This window comes from Stigmatopora argus, chromosome 2 (assembly GCF_051989625.1).
Source record: "Stigmatopora argus isolate UIUO_Sarg chromosome 2, RoL_Sarg_1.0, whole genome shotgun sequence".
In the NCBI taxonomy this organism is placed as follows: Eukaryota; Metazoa; Chordata; class Actinopteri; order Syngnathiformes; family Syngnathidae; genus Stigmatopora; species Stigmatopora argus.
The window spans coordinates 22,158,031-22,180,453 of record NC_135388.1 but is presented as its reverse complement, the minus strand read 5'-3'; the positions used below and the strand labels follow the sequence as shown (position 1 = coordinate 22,180,453).

Sequence of the window (22,423 nt, the reverse complement as noted above, 5' to 3'; positions counted from 1 at the left end):
ACTCCCGTCACAAAAATGTGATTTGTAAAGGACTAATACTGCAAATATTATGCTAGTGCGACATTACCGAACTTTACCTACTATTCAGTGTTATATACTGCAAGTATAGTTTGCGCACTAGAAAATGACTTTCTTGTGAAAATGACTCAGTTAAATTGATTAGAGATGATAAAGATTGCTATAGAAAGAACCTAGCCATTGTTATCCCAGTTTTTGCACTACACATTAAAAAAGGGACATCTTCTATAACCTACTATAACCACAGTATATCTATATCACTGCCTCAAGTATGGAATACATTTATTGTTAGAGCTATAAAGGTTCTATTTTGTCTCACTCAACTATTAGATAGTCTCAGAATGTGAATCCTCCGGTCAAACGCTACCTTGCATTTTCCTTCGATGGAAACGAGGTGAACCAAGGAAGCTGTTCTTGATCGAGTTGAGGCGCGTCCGCCAGGGCATGCCACCAATTGAGGGGCTTGTTGGAGGTGTTGGGCTGGGCGTGCCAGTCGGGCTGTTCTTTGGCGTGTGCACCGGTGTGCCTTTGGGAGTGGGGAGAGGACTTCCTCTGGGAGAAGCATGGGGGGTGACCTGCGAGTTGTGGAAAGATTTGCCGTTGTGGTCAGGGTGCAGGTGGTGACGACGCAGAGGTGACATAGGAGGCATGGGAGACAGAGGGATGGAAAGCTTTGCGGGTACAGTAAGCGGAGGGTGCCGTTTCACACGGGGGCTGTTGGGGATGCAGGGCGCTAGAGGCTGGCTTGGTATGGAGGGTTCAGACTTGGGGTTGGAGGTTGTCTCGACTGTATTGGGAAGAGGGTTGGATCTGGTAGCCAGCATAGGTTTCGCAGAGAATTTGGGCTTGGCAGGGAGGGTCTGGGTACGAGGGTGCATAAGGGGAGACCCCATCTTGGGCTGGAAGATGTGGGGTGTTCGGGGCCCCACTCCGTTAAGGCGGGCATCAAGGGAGTGGGTGGGGCTGCAATTTGGGGACCGACAAAGGTCTGGGGACTGGGGCAGGATGAAAAAACGTCGATTGGGCTGTAATTTGTCATGCGCCGGTAAACATGACAACAGATTCAGCCAAGAGAAGGACCGGCAGCCATGGGTAACAATGTGGACCAGCAAGTGTTTATTCCCATGAGTAAAGCATGGCAGGAAAAGAAAAAAAGCATGTGGCAGATGAGTTGAGAAGTGGAGCAGGGAGGAGGTGATAAGAGTGCAAGAAAAAAAAGAAAAACACAACATGCGATTAGCAAAGTGATTATCAGCAAACCAGGAGGCAGCAGTGAAGCATTCTTGATGCATTAACAGCAGAGATGCACCGACATCAAAACAGCTAGAGCGACTTTCTGTTACTTGTGAACCACATTTGACATACATTGTGTGTCAGTGTCTTTTAAACCACGCACCTATTCAAAATTTTGTTTCATAATTCAGTTTGTCCTTTAACTGTGTCCATGTGTCCATGTGGTTGGTCCACATGTAAATTATTTGTTTGTCCCTTAGTGTAACAAAGCAATCTATGCTAGATATATCGGTGCATCTCTAAAACACTAGCTCGTGGTAGAGTTGAAAGCTAACAAAGCATAACCCTCTACCCAAGGTAGCAGAGTGAATGCATTGTAATGATGTGGATGTGCAAGTTTTTGGAATGAGATAAACTGACAACTGAACAAGCTACAGTAGTGCCTATCTGACATGATGTCATAGTTTGTTCTTGTGGCAACATTATAAAGCAAGTGCTCCAACATTAGCACTGAAGGGCCATAGACTACAAGTGTATGTATGTATGTGAAAATGGCACAAACTAATGAACCTTAATGAATATATAAACAATACACAATAATTTGTCAAGTGTAATTTGCTTCGTGATTATAGCATGTAATGTCTCTATAAGGAAGTAACATAGAGAATAAAACAACAGCAATGTTCACGCAAACGAAATTAGGTTTGCATGCCATTCAAGCTCTCTTTGATTGCAGCGCAATAATTTGAAAAGGTCTCCCATAATATTAGAAAAAAACCACAAAATTTGTCACCCAATGGATTTTGAAATAGCCCGGCGGCTGAGTTGGACACCCTAAACTGCCCTTAGGTATGAGTGTGAGCATGAATGGTTGTCTGTCTCCTCGTGCCCTGCAATTGGCTGACGACCGATTGATGGTGTCCCCCGTCTGCTGCCCATAGTGAGCTGGGATAGGTTCCAGCATTGCCCATGACCCTTGTGAGGATGAAGTGGTTGAGAAAATGAATGCATGTTTAATGGTTATCTACAGTACTTGGCTCCATTTTTGGAATCCTAAAGTACTACAGTGGTACAGCTACTTACGAATGCTTCTACCTACATATGACATTTTCAGTTTGCGAAACCCTTTGATATGCAAATTAATGTTCCAATATACAAAAACAAGATCCAAGTTACGAAATCGATCGAAACATTTTAAAACCATTTTATTTTGAATTTTTTGCGGTAGCGTCGCGTCCTGCTTGACAATCTCTCTACACTTTGCTGGCCTTACATTGCCTCCCAACAACAACAGTCCTTTTTTAATTTAAAAAAAAAGTTTTTCAAGTGTGGTTAAAGCACGTCCTTTATTCAAATTACTGGAGCAAATGAAATGAAGGAGCAGTAGTGTGTGGGTGTTTGAGGACCGTGGAATGAATTACAGAATTCACATACAAAATACTGCTTTATTTAGGAAAAATACATGTTATGAAAAAAGTTCCGGAACCAATTAATTTCGTAAGTAGAGGTACCACTGTAAATTTAAAAAGGAAAACACCATGCTATTAAAGCGAGCTGTTTGGAGTTCATCATTGTAAATTGTAGTTTTCAGATTCAAAGCAAAAAATATTTTTGGGAGAGTAACCTAAATATTTTCTACATTTTCCATACTGTCATCAATTCTTTTGTTTCAGTCTCATCTTATTGAATAGACCAGAGATTACTCCTTTCCCTCTCTCACTTTTATCAAATGGCCAACCCAAGATTTCAGATGGACACAGTATATATTTATTCCTGAAGCACAATTGAATCTGAATGAATTAAAATGCAAAGCATTGATCAAAATTGTGATCTTTTAGAGGATTTATTTATTTCAAATATGATTTTCAATTAAAATCTAAAAACTGCTTAATATTTTCTATTGCTTTAGATAAAATCTAACTGATTGTGTTCAATGTGTATTAAACTCTTCTAATGTCCTCAAATCGAATTGTTGCTGACTTTGCAACATTGGTTGATCGTTGTCCAAAGAATCGCAGGTGTGCTCACATTATATTTCCGGCGTTTTAATGATAGACTATACACAGAAATAATACATTTGCGACTTTTTACAATTCTGGCCTGTCACACAGGTGCATGATGGAGCTGGTGATAAGTGGCCAACATACAGTATATAATCTGCATGCCTGAGTATGCCATGACATGGCAGTAAAGGAACTCAGTGAGGTTTCAATGAAGGAATCCGTAGCATGGAAAAACACTTACCCTCGGACTGCTAAGCGGACTGATGGACAGACCCGATGATGCTCCACTGATTGACCGTGACCTATACATGTATAAACACATAACAAAAAAGTCAAGAGCTACCACACCACATAAAAAATTCTAAAAAAGAACACATGTAAAAATTAAGAAAAAGCCAGATCTTAAACATGTTTTATTTCTTCTATTTTGGGGAGGAACCAATGGCTTCCGTAGTCTTTAAGATACATGTGTCAGGAGCAGCCCGGCTCCTATCCCCACGCTCGTTTGTCCCTCCTGCCTTGCCGTTATGTTCGAGCAGCTGCGCGTGATTCATGATTACTTCCTGATGTGCGTATTTAAACACCACAGAGTTGGTATTCATTGTCGGATCGTCTGCATACATCGCTGCGAAGGTACCTACGTAAATTCCTGCGTATGATTCCATGGCCATGCTTCCCCGCTACTGGGTCCTAATCCACATTTTTTTGTGCTGTGAATAGTCTAAACCAGGGGTCCCCAAACTTTTTCCTGTGAGGGCCACATAACCTTTCCCTTCTCTGATGGGGGGCCGGTGTCAGTTTGTAACAGAAAATGTGTGACGATCGTAGGGGAGCTTAATTTTTTTTATTGTTTTCCAGAAAGCCACACATAACCAAATAACCCTTTCCAGGTTCTTTACAGAAAAAAAGTCAGGAAACAAATAATAACACTATGAATGAAATAAATAATAACTAAATAACCCTCTCTGAGTTCTCCACAGAAAAAACAGGAAATAAATAACACTATTTATGAAATAAATAATAACTAAATAACTCTCTCTGGGTTCTTCATAGAAAAAAAGCCATGGAACATTAACTTTCTGTTGTGCCATGCACAATCTTAACAGATAAAAGTTCAGCTCAGTTGTCAGAGCAGAATCTCTCACGTCAACACTTTGCAGCACAGTGCTTGCTGGTGAATTAGGCAGTGGATTCGGGGCGGTGAGACCCCTTTTTTCCAACTCCCGGTTCATGCGTCCCATTAGACCGCGAGTTTCGCCCACCATGCTAGGAGCCCCGTCAGTCGTGATGCTAGCTAGCTTTGACCAGTCCAGGTCCAACTTCTCCATGGTTTGGCACACTTTGCCAAAAATATCCTCTCCCGTTGTAGTCCCTTTGAGACTTTGGAGGGCTGCCAGATCCTCGCATATCTCAAAGTTTGCGCTAACTCCACGAATAAAAATGAGCAGTTGCGCTGTGTCTTGCACGTCTGTGCTTTCATCCAGTGCTAATAAAAAAAAGTCGAATTCTTTCATCTTCTGCTGCAGCTGGACTTATACATTACTCCCGATTTCTTCAACGCGTCTGGTCATTGTACTCGCCGACAGACTTACGGCATTGAATGCATCTTTCTTCTCGGTACACACCTCCTCCGCGACAGCATCCATACATTTCTTAACAAACTCTCCGTCAGTGAAAGGCTTACCGCTGCTTGCTATCAGTTTAGCAATCCGAAAGCTGGCCCGAACGGATCCACTTTTTCGCTTTGAGAGTTTGTCTGCTCGTATTTTGCCTTGCAAGCTATCATACTTGTCTTTGTGACGGGATTCCTAGTGTCGGCGAAGATTGTATTCGTTGAATACCGCCAACGTCTCTTGACAGATGAGACAAACAGCCTTTTCTTTGCATTGAACAAAAAAATAATCGTTTGTCCACTCCAGGTTAAATAACCTGCATTCTGAATCAATTTTTCTCTTACCTAACTTTTTCACCATTATTCCGTTCTCAAACAGGTTGCACAGTTTTTATATGCTTGAATTGTCCGCGATGGTCCCAGGGCTCCGCCCTCACCTGCGATCATCCAGATGTCTCGGTAACACTGTGGTCACGCATGCAATGGTGGACGTGCCCGCGTGCATCAAAGGGAAACACTCTCCCCGCGCGTGTCACCAAAGAAGTAATGCGAAGCCCCGCTTCACTGGGATGATTTGTGGGCTCAGCGGGGGTGCAATGAGCCAAAACCAAGATTAAAACGTCCCAGTCTTCAAGGCCAAATAGGAAAAAAATCTGATAGCGTCTCTGGTATTGTTCAGAGGGCCGGTCCAAATGTGCCGGCGGGCCGTATCCGGCCCGCGTGCCGTAGTTTGGTGACCCCTGGTCTAAACAGTGGTACCTCGACATACGAGCAATTTGAGATACGAGTAAAATTTTGACCAAATATTTATCTTGAGATACGAGACAAATTTTGATATAGGAGCAGACAGCGGAGGCGAGAGGCTGCTCATAAGAACATCATGGGCACTGTCTACCTCCCCGCAACTCCCTCGTGTAATGTCTCTCTGGTCGCAAATCCCTCGTGTAATGTCTCTGCGAGCACTGCGTTGCATTTTTTCATTTTTTTCCCCGGTTAGTCAGTGCGAATGGCATATATACTACTTCTCGTTGGCAAGTTGTCGTGCATTATCCTATTGTGAGGACATTTGTGTGCACCGTTTTGGGAATATTTTGAAGGGAATACAAAAGCAATCAATCGATACGTTGCATCTGAAAGTCAGGGTGGAGGCGGGGCAAATAGAGCCAATCCGGGAGAAGGTATCAAAATTTAAAACAAAATTAGAATAAAGTTTTTTAAGGTTAGATTAAACGTATTTTGAGTGTGTCTGCAATCCAAGTTCATTTAACTTTGTTTATGTTATGTTACGAGCGCATTGCCATGCAAAAACGTGGTTAATCTAGACCAGACATGGCCGTGATAAACGAAAAACCGCGAAGTAGAGTCACCCCTATTTAAAAAAAATATATAGATTTTTTTTACTTTTTATTTTTTTTAACTTCAGTACCGAGTCCTAGTAGCAGGCGCAGGACAGGGCAGTGGCTTCTGCTTGCGAGTTTCAACGTGGATTTTCACATTTCTATGAACTCAAACAAAACAAAAATCATTTTTTTTACATCAGAGCTGAGTCCTATTCGCAAGCGGAGGACAGGGGAGTGGCTTCCACTTGTGAGTTTCAGCGTGGATTTTCACATTTTTCTGAAGTTACAAAAAAAATATAAAAAAAATATGCGATGTAGTGAAGCCGCGATATTCGAGGGATTACCGTACAATCCTTTGTTGGCTATGTAGGTAAAACATGTTTTACATAATTAACTCAATTATCTAGGCAGGGGGCCCCCAAAAGGGAATGAATGGTTGCTTTGTTCCCCGCTCTTGAGATGGGCAAGGGAGGATTGCACTTTTTGTTCTCAACTCATCTCCTTGCTACAGGACATGACTTGTAGGACACCCACTGGCTCATTTGAATATAGTCTTAAAAGTGTCTTGGGAGCAGGGCCCTCACTTCAACCCGGAAGCCACTGAAGGGTTTACTGAGAGGGGGCCCGGACTGGTCAGTATTGTCTAAATGTTCTGTCTGTGTTGTTTTAATTTGTGTTATAGTTCTACGTTCTGCTTTGCTGTTTTATTGTCTTAGAATATAAGTTGGTACCTTTTCCTGTCCACTTGAGAGGAATAAAGAATTTGCACATTTGGGAATTTGGGCTTGGGCAGCCCGGTGGAGCGAGTGGTTAGCACGCTGGCCTCACAGCTCTGGGATCCTGGGTTCAAATCCAGGTCGGTCCACCTGTGTGGAGTTTGCATGTTCTCCTTGAGCCTGCGTGGGTTTTCTCTGGGTACTCTGGTTTCCTCCCACATTCCAAAATCATGCATGGTATGCTGATTGGACACTCTAAATTGCCCCTAGGCCTGATTGTGAGAGTGACTGGTGGTCCGTCTCCTCGTGCCCTGCGATGGGCCCTCCACCGATACATGATGTCCCCCACCTCTGGCCTTAAGTCAGCTGGGATAGGCTCCAGCACCCCCCCCCCCCCCAGTGAGGATAAAGCGGTTCAGAAAATGAATGAATGAATGAAAGAAGCCGGCCTAGTTGATTATTGCAGCACACAAAAATAGCTTTTTCTATAGGTTTATTTAGTCATATCCAAACATCATTTTACCAATGGAACAAAAATGTGGCCAAAAATGTCATTTGTAAACTTGTGCATTCAATGAAAGTGTAACAACAGGCATTTCCCCAGAGCCTTTTCTGAGCATGCAGCCCTACATCATCAAACAATTGGAAATTCTCATGCCTTCTTAAGGGAGATGTCTCCATAAATTCATTGGAATATCACCAAATTATATTTGCAGCATAACCACCTTGCCCAATTGCGATTGGAGAATTGAGTGTAAATTTCATATTTCATTTTTTTTTGGGCATGGGTCTTCCTAAAGGACTAGTGTTCAGTCAATTACCTCTGTCCCTGACTTGCTATTTCGATGGCTCGCCGAACTGGGACGGGTGATCCTCCCTCCGTGAGACTAAGCACCTCCATTGACTTCCGTTCTGGTCTCCGCTTCCCATGACGACTTAGTATGGGTGAATCGACACGTTTCCTGGGAGGGTCTGCTAATCAGAATTGATTGAATAACAAGTAAATAGGTCATAATGTTATCAATGTTTTTAAAGTAACTTATTACAAAAAAGCACAAACCTAAGAGGCTAAAGTCTAAACCAGGGGTGGACAAACTAATCTCCAAAGGGCCCCAGTGGGTCCAGGTTTTCATTCCAACCCATAAAGGGGACACCTTTTCACCAATGCGGTGTCCTACAAGTACAATCAGTGGATTACAGCCAGGTGCTTCTTGTTTTCTGCAGGAATCTCATTGGTCAAAGACTCTGTGCTGGATCGCTTGGAACAAAAACCTGCACCCACAGTGGGCCTTGAGGACCGGTTTGCCCACCCCTGGTCTAAACAATGGTAGAACATAAAGAAATATCATCAACAATCCAAATAGGGCCCTTATTTTTATGAGTGCTCTCTAGTGTAAAACTCAGCACATCTTAATTTTCATGGTAGCATCAACCTCGCTGTTTGTAATTTGCCAGATCACTCTGTGCCAAGCTGGCCCTCTCTCCATAGAGAGTGTGGCCTGGAAGACGTGCCCAACACACGTGACAAGTTGATGGCTCATAAGTTCACAGAATTTACTGTATTCTGACTCAGAGTAAGTTTTTAAATATCATAAAACTTCACACTATTGTATTCTATGGACCATCACGTTTCTTTTTAGATGATCCTACCAATCTCGTTGCGTGGGGGAAGGTTCTGGTCCTCTTGGCTGGGATATCTTTCCTTGCGGTCAAGGAGAAGGAAATAGATCATCTTTTCCTGATTGTCACTGGAGGGAAGGCGAAGTGAATAGATACATATTTATGTATCATTTATTCCTACTAGTTCAGTCAACTCAGTCAACTAATAACTTACTCATCAGACAGTAGGTCTTTGGTCAGTTTGTCTTTATCCCTAAAGCAGCCCAGAGAGTGCATACTCTCCAGGACATCTGGATCGATCTCGTCTGCTGTAGCCAGCAGCCTGATGGCAACTTTTCTGGGGAGAGGCTGTTCAGGCTCAGGTTCATTCTTTCCAGCTCTACAAGACAACAAATCCAATTCACTCAGTCAAAATTGCTTTCAATGCCAGTTGTAAACCCAATTTTACTATTTGGCTGGTGTATAGTAGACTACATTAGATCAAGTGAGACCCGCTTGAGCTGTATAGTAAGCAATCCTGTGATAGAAAATGTTATTGATCTATACATCCAGCCATCTTCCCCTCCCTCTGAACCCCGCCAGCCCGCCCATCCGCCCGCCTGTCCATCCATCCGTCCGTCCATCCATCCATCCATCCATCCATCCATCCATCCATCCATCCATCCATCCATCCATCCATCCATCCATCCATCCATCCATCCATCCATCCATCCATCCATCCATCCATCCATCCATCCATCCATCCATCCATCCATCCATCCATCCATCCATCCATCCATCCATCCATCCATCCATCCATCCATCCATCCATCCATCCATCCATCCATCCATCCATCCAATAAAAGAATTAAAGAATTTTGTTGGTTTGGTTTTACTTACAGGTACCACATATGCTTCTGGATCTGCTCTAACTGCAGCACAAGAAAAAAACACATTTAAGATTAAATACTAAAACAAAAGACATTCAACCATAGAAATTACACAATACAAAATAATTTAACAAGGCTCTCTTTTAATATTCATTCATGCATTCAATAATTTTTCAAACCGCCTATTCTCATGAGGGTCACAAAAGTGCTGGAGCTTATCCTGGCCAACAATGGACAGTAAGCAGAGAACATCCTGAATTGGTTGCCAGCCAATCCCAGGGCCAGTCTTGGGTATAGTAAGCCTTTTACCCAAAGTACACTGGGATGAATGAATGAATGCATTTAATGTATATGATTTTCATATCAATATTATCATTTAGTATATATTGGGACTTTTCCATATTTACAGAGCAAAAATAATTTAATTTTATTCAGAGGTTTTTTTTATCTGTCGTTTAACGACAAGTTTAGAGTCAAGAGTGATTCCCAGGTATTTAAATTCTTGGACGACATTGATTGTTTTTCCTCGGACAAAAACTGTTATTTAAAACTATTTTTGAGAAGTACATATAGACAGTCTTAGATATGTTTATCTGTATTTCGGATTTTTCAAGCCAGTTATTCACGCTCATCATTGCATCTGTGAGTCCCTGTGTAGCATGTTGTTTTGTCTTTCGCGTGGACATATAGAACGGCATCATCCGCATACATTTGGCAGGTGATAGCTTGGCAGATAATTTATGTAAAGACTGAAGAGCAGTGGACCTAGCACTGACCCCTGCGTTACCCCAAGACTGTTATTCCACAAAGTAGATTTTGTATTTTGTATCCTGACCCACTGTGATCTTACAGACAAGTATAACATCTGACAATAAGTTGATTGACTTGACTTAACTATGAGGTGAACTGGTTCCTTTTAAATTGCAGAGACTCACCGTCAGTCTTTTAGAAGCATCCACTTCAATCATGCCCTTAAGAAGGTTCTGGCATTCTGGAGGGATGAAGTGAGGCATGTGGAAAATTCCTAGTTTCACCTTCTCCAAAAGATTTCTCAAGTTGTCGTCATCAAAAGGCAGAGCACCCTGTTGATCAAGAGATGAGAACTTAGGCTACGTTTGCACGATAACCATCTTCAGAGAAAATGCAAAAGTGGCATTTTCCTGTTACGTTAATTCCACATTTACATGACCGTTTTGTGTGGGTAAATTGCATGCACACGGTCATGCAAAAGTCCATAAAACCTCCAATTTGCTGATATAGTATGCATTCTCAGTGTGTAGGTGGCAGTAGCAATAAAACTTGACTGTGAATAACCTTTCTACTCCTAATATCGTATTGGCGTGAAAATAAGACTGTTTTTCAAGATTCAAGTTTGAAAAAAGATTTTGGACCCTAAATTTGATTTTTATACAGAAAATTATATCCGTACACTTGAGACAAATGATTATAACAATATATTCAAGAGAAAAGGAATGTTATTTTCCCTCATTCAAATCAATCATCATCCAAAGCCGTATATTACATCATAATATCTGAACAATTAAATATGTAAATTAAAGTGCAATCACATTTGTAAATGAATGGCTTCTGGTTTATGAAATGTAAATTAACCAATCCACTGTGATAAAACAACAAAATTGCATTAATCATCAAAGTGTTCAGCATTCACTTTAAAGATATCTGGCGCTCCCTAGCATTGTGAATGGGTATAATGTCTAGACCACGAATGTAAGACGAACATTTTCAATCTTATTTCAATGCAAAAAACAAAGCCTTATATTCGGGGCAATACGGTATATATTGAAACATACCAAAAACACACTTTTGCGTAGTCAACCATTTAGACAGCGACAACAAGGTGGATGGTTATCAAAATTTCCATTCTGGAAGGAATTTTCATTTTTTTGCGGTTTCAACACCACAAAATGCTGTTGATGATAAATGGTAGGGTTATAAATATATAAAAAGTTTCCACTATGATTAGGACTTTGTAAAAATATTTTTTTGCTCTCTAATTTCTAATTTTTTCAGTAACTATGGAGCTTCCTCTTCCATTTTGTTGGACATGTAACAGTTTAAAATAGTAGATAATAATAGGATATAATAATAGAAAAAAGTAAAGCCACTACAATTTGCATTTGTGATCATATTGTTTATGACAGGGCCATTTTATTGGGTACATTCTATCAGTTAAAAATAGTGATGGTGTTGCTATTTATAGCAAAAGTGTTTTAGGATTAAGTAAAGAATGTGAACAAGACAAGGCATGGTGGTGCGTGGTTAGCCCATCCGCCTCACACAGTTCTACCCCCGGTGGGTTCTGGCGATTCCTGTGTGGTGTTTGCATGTTCTTCCTGGGACTGGGCGGGTTTTCTCCGGTTTCCACCCACATTCCAAAAACATGCATGGTAGGCTGGTTGAATACTTTAAATTGCCCTAGTTATAAGTGTGACCTTGAATGTGTGAGCCAGGGTGTCCCTGCTCTACCGCCCGAAGTTGGCTGGGATAAACTCCAGCACCCCCACGATTCTTGTGAGGGTACGTGGTTCGGAAAATGAATAAATGAATGTACTAAGAGGACAGTATTTGACAGGACTGAAGCACTGTACTGAAATATACTTCTAAAATGTGCAATAATCAACAATAGCTAAACCTCTGTAAACATGTTGATGTAATATAACATGGGTAATTATTGTTAACCATTAGAAACAGTCAGATGGATGGTTAGCATTCAACAGGAAATTGTGCAGACAAACAATTTTTTTTCTCCACGATGGCGCCGTTCACGTGGCCCGCCAGGCAGTATCTCTGTCCACTCTTATGTTTTTAATGTTTTACAGCCCTTCTCTCTTTTTTTAATTACATTTTAATATTTCTTAATACATTCCTTTTTACTTTACTGTGCAAATAGAAGAACAAGCGGTGAAATCGGGTGAGAACTGTCTAAATCTGCTGTGTGTGTGGTTGTGTGCGTGCGTGCGTGTGTGTCTAGTATGTGTGACCGTTTGTCTTCAACCTACACAACGGACTATAGTAAAAGGAAATTAGCCCTCGCCTACAATCTTACATATATTTGTTCATTAACATAAATATAAATATGTTCATTAATATGTGCTATCCCTTATTAAATAAATCAAAGCAAAATCATGGAAAAATATTGCATATAAATGGAAACTTGACTATCTCAAGTGACACGTTCAGCAGAAAAGTCATTTGAACGAGAATGAGAAGTGAGAAGGACAGATGTGTAAAATAAGGTAAAATTTAAGTCGGATTTGTGCATATTCTAATGGCATTTATGAAGATGTTGTATTCATAGATATTTTTTCATTCATTTTCTGAACCGCTTTATCCACTTTATCACTCGCGGGGGGGGCGGTTGGGGCTGGAGCCTTATCCCTGCTGACTTTGGGTCAGGGGCAGGGGACACCCTGTATCGGTGGCCAGACGATCGCAGGGCACAAGGAGACGGACAGCAGTGCACACAGACCCATACCTAGGGGCAATTTTAGAGTGTCCAATCAGCCTACAATGCATCTTTTTGGGATGTGGGAGGAAAACGGAGTACTCAGAGAAAACCCACGCAGGCCCAGGGAGAATATGCAAATTCAACAGAGGTGGACCGACCTGGATTTGAACCCAGGACCCCAGAGCTGTGAGGCCGACACGCAAACCACTCATCCGCCGAGCCGCCCATTCATAGATATTAATCATTACATTTTATTATTACTAAATCATTTATGTGTAGTAGACATGCACCTGTTTATGGCAGGTGTGATACTGGTGTGTGCCCATAGCGAGAAATGATGATGTTGCTCACACTGGTACTCAGTGTGCTCAGGGAGGTTGTCTTTCTGCCCAGACAAACAAAAAATTAGAGGGAACATTGAATGTCATTAGTGCGAAATGTTGAGATGTAACTAGGTCAAACACAGAAACTCCTCCGTACGACGAGTCAAGAATGATTGCCAAACCTTAAAGGTCTAGTTGAAGTGTAAAATTAATATGATTTAACAAATGGCACATCACCAGAAAAATAATCCTTCTTTTGTAATAGAAATAGCCTGTCAGATGTTCCTTGATGTTGTACCTGAACTCTGACAAAGAGGATGCTCTGAGTTAGAGATAGCAGTCATCAGTGCTAGGGATGATGAAGCAGGTCTGTGACTCTGCACCCCAGCTGGGGTGATCACCCATTGACGTCAATAAAATGAGCAAAACAGAGCCAGATGGCCACTGATACTGTTTGTCTAATCAAAAGGAAATGGACAAAGATTGGGGATTAAACGGTACTCGGATGATTCGCCTAAAGACGTTTCGCCGACGGACGTTTGACAGACGGACAGGTCGCCGAATGGACGTTCCACCGAACGGAGGTTTCGCCGAAACGGGATTCGCGCGCTCGCCCCGCCCCCGGATCGTGTGTGTACAAGTTTTTCAACCTCGGCCCGCGGGCCATTTACGGCCCGTTAGTATTTTTAATCCGGCCCGCCGAGTAGGTAAATCATATCCCTACGGTCATCGGAGGGGGTTCTCCCCGGAACAGTGCTTCGTGGGCGGATTTTAATGACACATGCTGAGTTTCATTATCGAGCTCCATATATTTCCCGAGTTTGAGCACTTTAAAAATCGACAGGGGTTCCCCCCGAGCCTATCCGAGAATAGTGCACTGTGAGCGGACTGGGTTGGACGACGCCCCGCTGAATTTCTGCAGCTCCAGAAATTTTTCAAATTTGAGCCCCACACACATTGGGGGGGTTTTTCACCGAGCACAGTGCTCTGTGGGCGGACAGGGGTGATACATGCCCCGCTGAAATCCTGAGCACCATATTTTTTTTCTAAGCGTGAGCACCACACACATCAACGGTGTTTTCCCCATGGCCTATCCGAGGATAGTGCACCGTGAGCGGACTGGGTTGGACGACGCCCCGCTGAATTTCTGCAACTCCAGAAATTTTTCAAATTTGAGCCCCACACACATTGGGGGGGGGGGGGGGGGGGGTTCCACTGAGCACAGTGCTCTGTGGGCGGACAGGGGTGATACATGCCCCGCTGAAATCCTGAGCACTATAATTTTTTTCTAAGCGTGAGCACCACACACATCGGCGGGTTTTTTTTCCCCGAGCGTATCCAAGGATAGTGACACATGAGCGGATTGGGTTGGCTGATGCCCCGCTGAAATCCTGAGCTCCATAAATTTTTCTAAGTGTGAGCACCACACACATTAACGGTGTTTTCCCCATGGCCTATCCGAGGATAGTGACACATGGGCGGATATGGGTTGCTGAAGCCCCGCTGAAGTCTCGAGCTCCAGATTTTTTTTCAAAGTATGAGCACCACACACATCAACGGTGTTTTCCCCAGTGTCTATCCGACATTTGATATCGCAAATACAAATACTAGTATTTGTATTTAATCATTAAACGCTGTTTTCGGCTGGATTTGACCGAATTTGAGAGCATTTTGAGCCGATGGCGAATGGACGTATATAGACGTTTTTTTGCCTTATCGCGACATCATCGCGACATTTTACCGGGAAATTCACTTCCCTGGGCTCGGTTCTAATGTCCAAAGAGCTCCAGTATTTGTATTTAATCATTAAATGCTGTTTTAAGATGGATTTGACCCGATTGCTGTCCTTTCACGGCTCGGTTCTGCTACATCTGCCCGCCCAAGAGTGCTTATTCCCGGGCTGACATGCCCACCCAAGAGTGCTTATTCCTGGGCTGACATGCCCGCCCAAGAGTGCTTATTCCTGGGCTGACATGCCCGCCCAAGAGTGCTTATTCCCGGGCTGATATGCCCGCCCAAGAGTGCTTATTCCCAAATTTGCTCATATTCGAAAAATTTCTGGAGCTGCAGAAATTCAGCGGGGCGTCGTCCAACCCAGTCCGCTCACGGTGCACTATTCTGAAAAGCGGAGCCACAGCGAGCCGAAGGCGGCGATCCGACCGGAACAGGCAGCGACGCGGTACGTCGAGGAAGAGTTTCCTAGGAAAACTTAAGAGAAATATTATCTTCCGGATCAAGTTTTTTGGAAGCGGATGCCTTCCTGGACATACTTATTCAAAGATGAACTGAAAGTGCCAAGGTTCAGACGGCTCACATGTGTTCGGATGCTGGTGGCTGGCTTCATGGAAAAGCAAGGCTTAATCAACATTTTCGATAGGTCCTCATGCTTAAAAAACAAGAACAAAGCCTTGCTTCCTGTCTACTGGATGAGCAACCGGAAAGCCGGGATCACCAAAGCCTTCACAAACTGTTTAATCCTGAAGGCGAAGCTGTACCTCACTGAAAAGGGGCTCCCCTTCAGGGACTTGGACTAAAACTCCCATTCAACAGTTTTTTTATGGATTTATATCAACCGGAGAGGAACTATTTTCATTGTGAGTACAGTATTTAAAGTATTAACATTTTTTACATATACCTTATATTTAAATATTAATACATTAGAGTTTTTTCATATGCATATATGCAGTGAAAAAGTATTTGCCCCCTTTGTGATTTCTGTGTTTATGTTTATCACACACAAAGGTTTCAGATCATCAAACCAATATTAGTATGACACAGAGACAACACAAGGAAATAGAAAATGCAATTTCTAAATCATGATTTTATTTAGCAAGGCAGAAAAAATAAAAAAAACTTGTCTCGCCCTCTGTGAGAAAGTAATTGGCCCTAAACCTAATAATGGGTTGTGCCACCTTTGGCAGCAATAACTGACATAACACCTCACCCTCCAAGGACTGTTACTGGGAGATAGACCTCGCAACCCAGACACCCAGATGCAAGTTCGCAATGATCTACGAAGGACTCATAAATTGTTTTGTCTGGGACGCCGGCAGTTTACCTTATAAAGAAATTATTATGATTATACTGCAAATTCTTACGCAGGTGTTTTGGTTTCAATCTAATAATGGCAATTGTTTTGAATCAGATTACATTGAAATGTTTTCAGTTATGTGCGACTAAATACAGAGAAGAGAAGACTGCACGTCAGAAATGCTCAGGAACGATGGTGCGTTATGAGTGTGGCTCCTTGCAAGTTGTAACCAGATATGTGAAAGATGTCTTCCAATTTTAATTAAATATTACTAATAATGATTTAAGGGTATTAATCATTATTCCAACAAGGTGTTTACGATGATTTGTGATGAGTCCATACCTGTCAACCTCTGCCGATAACTGCCATTATAAATGATTATGATTCCCCTTACAAACCCCAAAAAACCCTTACAAACACCGTACGAGTCGTACAGTGTTTGTAAGGTTTTTTGGGGGGTTTGTAAGGGGAATCATAATCATTTATAAGGGCAGTTATCGGCAGAGATTGACAGGTATGTGAGTCTTTCACAACGCTCTGCAGGAATTTTGGCAAAGTATTTTGTGCATAATTGTTTCAATTCTGCAATGTTAGGCTTTTCTAGCATGAAGAGCCTGTTTCAGATCACACCACACCATTTCAATAGTATTTAAATCTGGACTTTGACTTGGCCATTCCAAAACCTTAGCTTTGTTTTTGTTTTTAGCCATTCAGAGGTGGACCTGCTGGTGTGCTTTGGAATGTTGTCATGCTGCATGCTCCAAGAGCGCTGAAGTTTGAGTGCACCAACTAAGGGCTGGACGTTCTCCTTCAAAATTTGCTGGTAGACAGCAGAATTCATTCTTCCATAAATTACAGCAAGTCGTCCTTGTCCTGAGGCAGCGAAGCAGCCCCAGACCTTCACACTGCCACCACCAAGCTTCACTGGTGGAATGGTGATGGAATGCTGTGCCATTTTTTCGCCAAATGTAACGGGCCACACAGGTTCAACTTTTGACTCATCAGTCCACAGAATGTTCTTCCAAAAGTGTGGATGATCATCAAAATGTGTTTTGGCAAACGTATGACGAGCCTTTATATTGTTTTTGGACAGCAATGGTCATGAACATTGACCTTAACTTAGGCCAGTAAGGCCTGCAGTTCTTTCAATGTTTTTCTAGGTGCTTTTGTAACCTCCTGGATGAGTCATCGTCAAAGTCTTGTAATAATTTTAGCTGGGCGACCACTCCGGGGAAGATTTCCCACTGTTCCCAGTTCTCTCCATTTGTGGATAATGGCTCTGACAATGGTTTGCTGGAGCCCCAAATCCTTGTAAATTGCTTTATAACCTTTTCCAGACTGATAAATGTCCATGACTTTTTTTTGCTTTTCTTCTTGACTTTCTAGCCTACTTCACTTTGTCTGAAACGTTCTGTTTAATTGTTTTCTTGATTCAACACATAATAATCAGGTGTGAGTGTGGCCTGTGAAATAGAATTACCATATTTAGTCACATATAAGCCGCTTTTGTCGGACAAAAAAATGACGACTGAATCGAGGGTACGGCTTATATGCGCATAAAAACACGACATGCACAAAAATGCAAGCTGATGACGCAATGGCGCCGTGACGTCATGACGCAATGGCGCCGTGACGTCATGACGCAAGACATGCGGCCGATACGGTCATTTATTTCAAAATAGAGAAACGATAAACAGATACAACGCTAAACAAAATGTATTTTGACGTCTGAATGAAATTCAAGAGAAAAAACGTACGTATCTTGCATAAAACGTGAAAAAACACGTTCCCGTCACTGCTCGCTCGGGGCACAGCCATCTTACCTAGAGCGCTGACGTATAAACCTAGTTAAACGTCCTCTGACTGGCCAGATGCGAGTATCCTTGATTTTTAAATAAAACAAAATTCCACTTTGATGTTTTTTCGTTGTATTTCTTGTGTGAAAGTGACAAATGTTGGAGTAATATGAACATCGAAAGAATTGAGATATTTTGACATTAGAAGCAATACGGCTGCCACAACATCTTAAACTTCTGGTAAGAAAATTGTAATTTCTGTAATCAGAAGCCATCAGGTTCTCATCAAGATAGACGTATTACTTTTTTTCAAATTGAATAATTTGATATTTAGCATTTACAAATACAGGCATATTAACTTCCTTATGATATTGATGCTAATTATGTGCTTTTGATTCACACAGTATCTCAGAAATACCACTTGTGATGATTTTCCTTAACATTTTCCCTTCAAAGTAACACATTTGTACTCCCTATTAAAACCATGAATATGGAGGTGAAAATTGGGAATCAGGGGGCCGGCTGATACGCGAGAAATGGTAAAATTCAAAAATTTCAAGGCAATTTTCAGGATGCGGCTTATACGCGTGAGCGGCTTATAGGTGGGTAAATACGGTAAGCGTTCTTACAATCTTGATTAGCCACAGTTAGATTGTCATTTAACATTTTACTTTTTCACAGTGGGAGAGACAAGTTCGTAATTTTTTCTGCCTTCGTAGATAAAAATCATCATTTAGAAACTTCATTTTCTCTTTCCTTGGGTTGTGTTTGTGTCATAAGAAAATTGATTTGATGGTCTGAAGCCTGTGTGTGATAAATATGCAAAAAAGACAGATATAAGGAAGGAGGCAAATACTTTTTCATGGCACTGTAGCTGTATTATTTAATAAATATACACTTTTTGACAATTGCATTTGTGTACATGTCTGGTCTACATTATCCGAAAAAATTGAGAGATTAGTGTATAACTCACCACTAGAAGTGCAAACAGGATGACTCCACAGCTCCACGCATCTGCTTTCCGACCATCATACTTCTCCCCCTAGTAGATAAACAATGAGATGTAAGAAGCCACAAATAGCGAAAAACAGCATTTGTTTGGAGACTGTACAGTAGTATACTTATAATAGGAGCCTCTTTATTATTCTATAAATCCCTTCAATTTGCGCCACAGGGCCATCATTTCTGACTCAAATACATCTTCACATTTTCATATAAAAATAATGAAATTAGTTGATGGTGTATTATACATGCACCTAATTCTGGTGCAGGTGCCATCTAATCTATTTACACTCAGTGGTGGTGTGGCGTTTGCATGTTCTCCCCGGGCCTGCGTGGGTTTTCTCCGGGTACTCCGGCTTCCGCCCAAATTCCAAAGACACTCTAAATTGCCCCTAGATATGAGTGTCAGTGCAAATGGTTGTCTGTCTGCTTGTGCCGCGATTGTCTGGCCACCGAAACAGGGTGTTCCCCGCCCCTGGCCCGAAGCCAGCTGGAATAGGCTCCAGCACCCCCCGCGACCCTAGTGAGGAAAAAGCGGTTCAGAAAATGAACGAACAGTGTTGTCACATCTTGTTAGGGTTTTGGGTGGAGGTGTGTGTGTGTGTGTGTGTGTGTGTGTGTGTGTGTGTGTGTGTGTGTGTGTGTGTGTGTGTGCTTTTCGCCTCTTGTGCCCCTCTGGGCTTCCCTTCCTCTTGTAACCAGCTGCGTGTGATTGATAATCAGCCATTGTCTGTAAACCCTGTGTGTTTGTTAGTCATTGTCGAATCCTCTGCTTTCTTTACTCCATGCCAAGTCAACACGCCATGTTCCTCGTTTCCCCATGTCTTCTGTCAGGTTTGGTATTGTGATTTGATTTCTAAGTCCTTGTTATTTTCTAAAGAATCCTGCCTTAAGTATTAAAGTTTTGTTATAGCACTCCACGTCCTTGTCCCAGTGATTGCTTCTCTGCATTTGGGTCCAACTACGACGCTACACTTACGTAACAGATGTCTTCTTCTCCACAAAAAACACAATTTAATATGTACATTATCTCGACATGCACGATACGATTTCAGACCGTTTTAGATGAGCAATTCAGAAATGTTCAATTCAATAGGATTACGATTTGATTCAGTGTTGCATAGCTCATTTAGAAAAGTGTGAGACAATGTTTTGTTGAAGATACACACATAAAATTGTGAATGCATTTCCTTCAGAGAGCATCTTATCTAATTGTAGGCAAGTTCTGTTTGGAAAGTGTGTATTTGTGTGTGCTTACTTCCTCCCTAACCATCCATCTGTGTTAAGATTTGCCATACTGCCAGGGTATTTGCATGTATTTTAACAATCTTACCAAATAACATCTTTTTTTAGCATATTCCATTATTAATACAAAATCTTCATTTCCTCCATACTTTGGACTTCATACTTGCCGGATCATTGAAAATCTGTCCTATCATGCCATCCAATTCAAACTCACAGGGTTATCTAACATACAGTAACAGTTTAATGGGATACTCCTCTGACATGCTAGCAGTGCATTCCAGACATGCACCCAAATACAGAAGTTAACGCCATACCTGTCAACCTCAGCCAATTGCTCTCCACATTAATGATTGCAATTCCCCTTATTAAGCGATTATATATATATATATACAAATGCAACACGGCACATATTTACTCACATAGGGCGCATTTTCTCCATAGTGAACGGCTTTCTGACGCGCTATATTTATATAGTGAAAAGGTGGTCGGGTGAAAGGGGAATACGCGTGCGCATGTCATGCTTAAAGCACGACAACACTATTAGCAGTCAGCAATGATGTCTTCGTCTGCTACCAGTGACCGATCCGGATTAGAGCCGAAATGGGTAGAACAAGATCGGTTTTACAAAAAACAAAAGTTGTTATACGGCGTACACAATTTGAAATGTTAAAAAAACTTAAAGAATATGGGAAAAACGTATAAGTTGACAGGTATGTTAAAGCTAAAATGAACTGCTAATGGGCTCTTTGCACAGCCCGTAGTGAAGGTCCTCCGACAATTTTCCGGTTCACTTTTTTGGTTTGTTTTTCACAACTGCTATTATTCATATTTTCAGTGTTACAGCTGAGTTTGTGCCATCTTAAAGAGCCTTTTTTGTTAAAAAAAGTTATTTTAATGATTTTCTTATATAGATGTAAAATACATGTTTTTTTGAAGAAAAGTTCTGAAAACATCCATTTGACCTGCGAAGGTTGGCAACGAACAAACCTATAACGTCTATCATTGTCAATTACAGTGAATGAGTTAATGCTCTTTTTAGTTAATAATTATTTGACAATACTGTCCATAATCGAAAATTCTAACATGCCCGAAACGTAAATGAACTTTTAGCATCCTTATCCATATTTTGAAATTGGCGTGATAGTTTTTGTGAAATAATCTTGAAAAGTAATCAAATAATGTTTCACATCTATGACATCACCTTCAATCCGTGTCATGCCATGTCATAGATACCTTCCATCCACATCACAACCATCGGTTTCAAAACTGCATCTTTGTAATAGGGTATGTCCTTTGTTTATATGTAGCCTTTAACATCATCAGTATCACCACCTTCATCGGTGTCACTGTCGCGCTGCATCTTTGTAACAGGCAATTTGTATGTCCCTTGTCATAGAGAATTTATATGTCATGAAATCTTGCCCTAAGTAAAATATTTTCTGTAGAAGGAGAGTCATCGGACCCTCCTTCTGCAGAAGCTTCAAAATCTCACTCATCTGTCTCGGTGTGCTTTATTTGTGTTCGACCTTGTGAATGTTCATAGTGGACCGGACAGTTTTTAGTTTTAATTTCATTCATCATAAAATTTGGAAAAGATTTCACATCCACTCAGCCTTTGATTTTTTTTCCATTTTCATATGAACTAATGCTGTTTTTAGGGATATTAATTGAAAAGCATACTTGCTGGTAGAGGCTTTTTTGAGGTAATGCAGAATCCAAACTTAGATTTAGAAATATTTAAATTCTTCACACACCTTAACAATTCCTTATTAGACTAAAACTTACATGTGAAGATATGGTATGCGTACTAAATGTATACATAATACAGATGAGGGGTAAAACCAGCTATATTTGCTGTGGGACATTGTAATTTCCTTTGAGTAAGGAGAGAAAAATAGTATGAGGGCAGAAAGAAATTAAATGCTTAGAGGTTGCAGCAGTGATGTAACAAGCGCTGCAGGAATTTGGTGCTACTATTACTTCATAAAAGACAGCAAACAGAGGGAGGGAAAAAGATAGAGCACTTACCCTGATAACCTCTGGGCAGGCATAGTGCGGCGATCTGTAAAAGAGTCAGACATGGGTGGATGCTGGAGAGGGCTCAAAGTGGTCCTCTATATCGCACATCATAGTCACTCTAAGAGAA

At 41.5% G+C, this 22,423-nt stretch overlaps 1 protein-coding gene across 7 annotated transcripts in view; it reads right to left on the bottom strand.

The window, feature by feature from the left end:
* LOC144065513 (serine/threonine-protein kinase BRSK2-like) overlaps window positions 1-22,423 on the bottom strand; it is a 115,303-nt gene that overhangs the window by 37,133 nt on the left and 55,747 nt on the right. For 4 of the 7 annotated variants that reach the window (XM_077588452.1, XM_077588435.1, XM_077588460.1 and 1 more), the window contains 9 exons: window positions 22,306-22,339; window positions 19,004-19,072; window positions 10,347-10,493; window positions 9,422-9,453; window positions 8,757-8,921; window positions 8,573-8,670; window positions 7,744-7,897; window positions 3,496-3,556; window positions 386-1,043 (listed from right to left, as the gene is read on the bottom strand). In XM_077588452.1, coding sequence (XP_077444578.1) covers window positions 386-1,043; window positions 3,496-3,556; window positions 7,744-7,897; window positions 8,573-8,670; window positions 8,757-8,921; window positions 9,422-9,453; window positions 10,347-10,493; window positions 19,004-19,072; window positions 22,306-22,339 — 1,418 coding nt within the window. The remainder of the gene's footprint in view (window positions 1-385; window positions 1,044-3,495; window positions 3,557-7,743; window positions 7,898-8,572; window positions 8,671-8,756; window positions 8,922-9,421; window positions 9,454-10,346; window positions 10,494-19,003; window positions 19,073-22,305; window positions 22,340-22,423) is intronic. The other 3 variants (XM_077588479.1, XM_077588443.1, XM_077588488.1) reach the window with 3 other exon arrangements.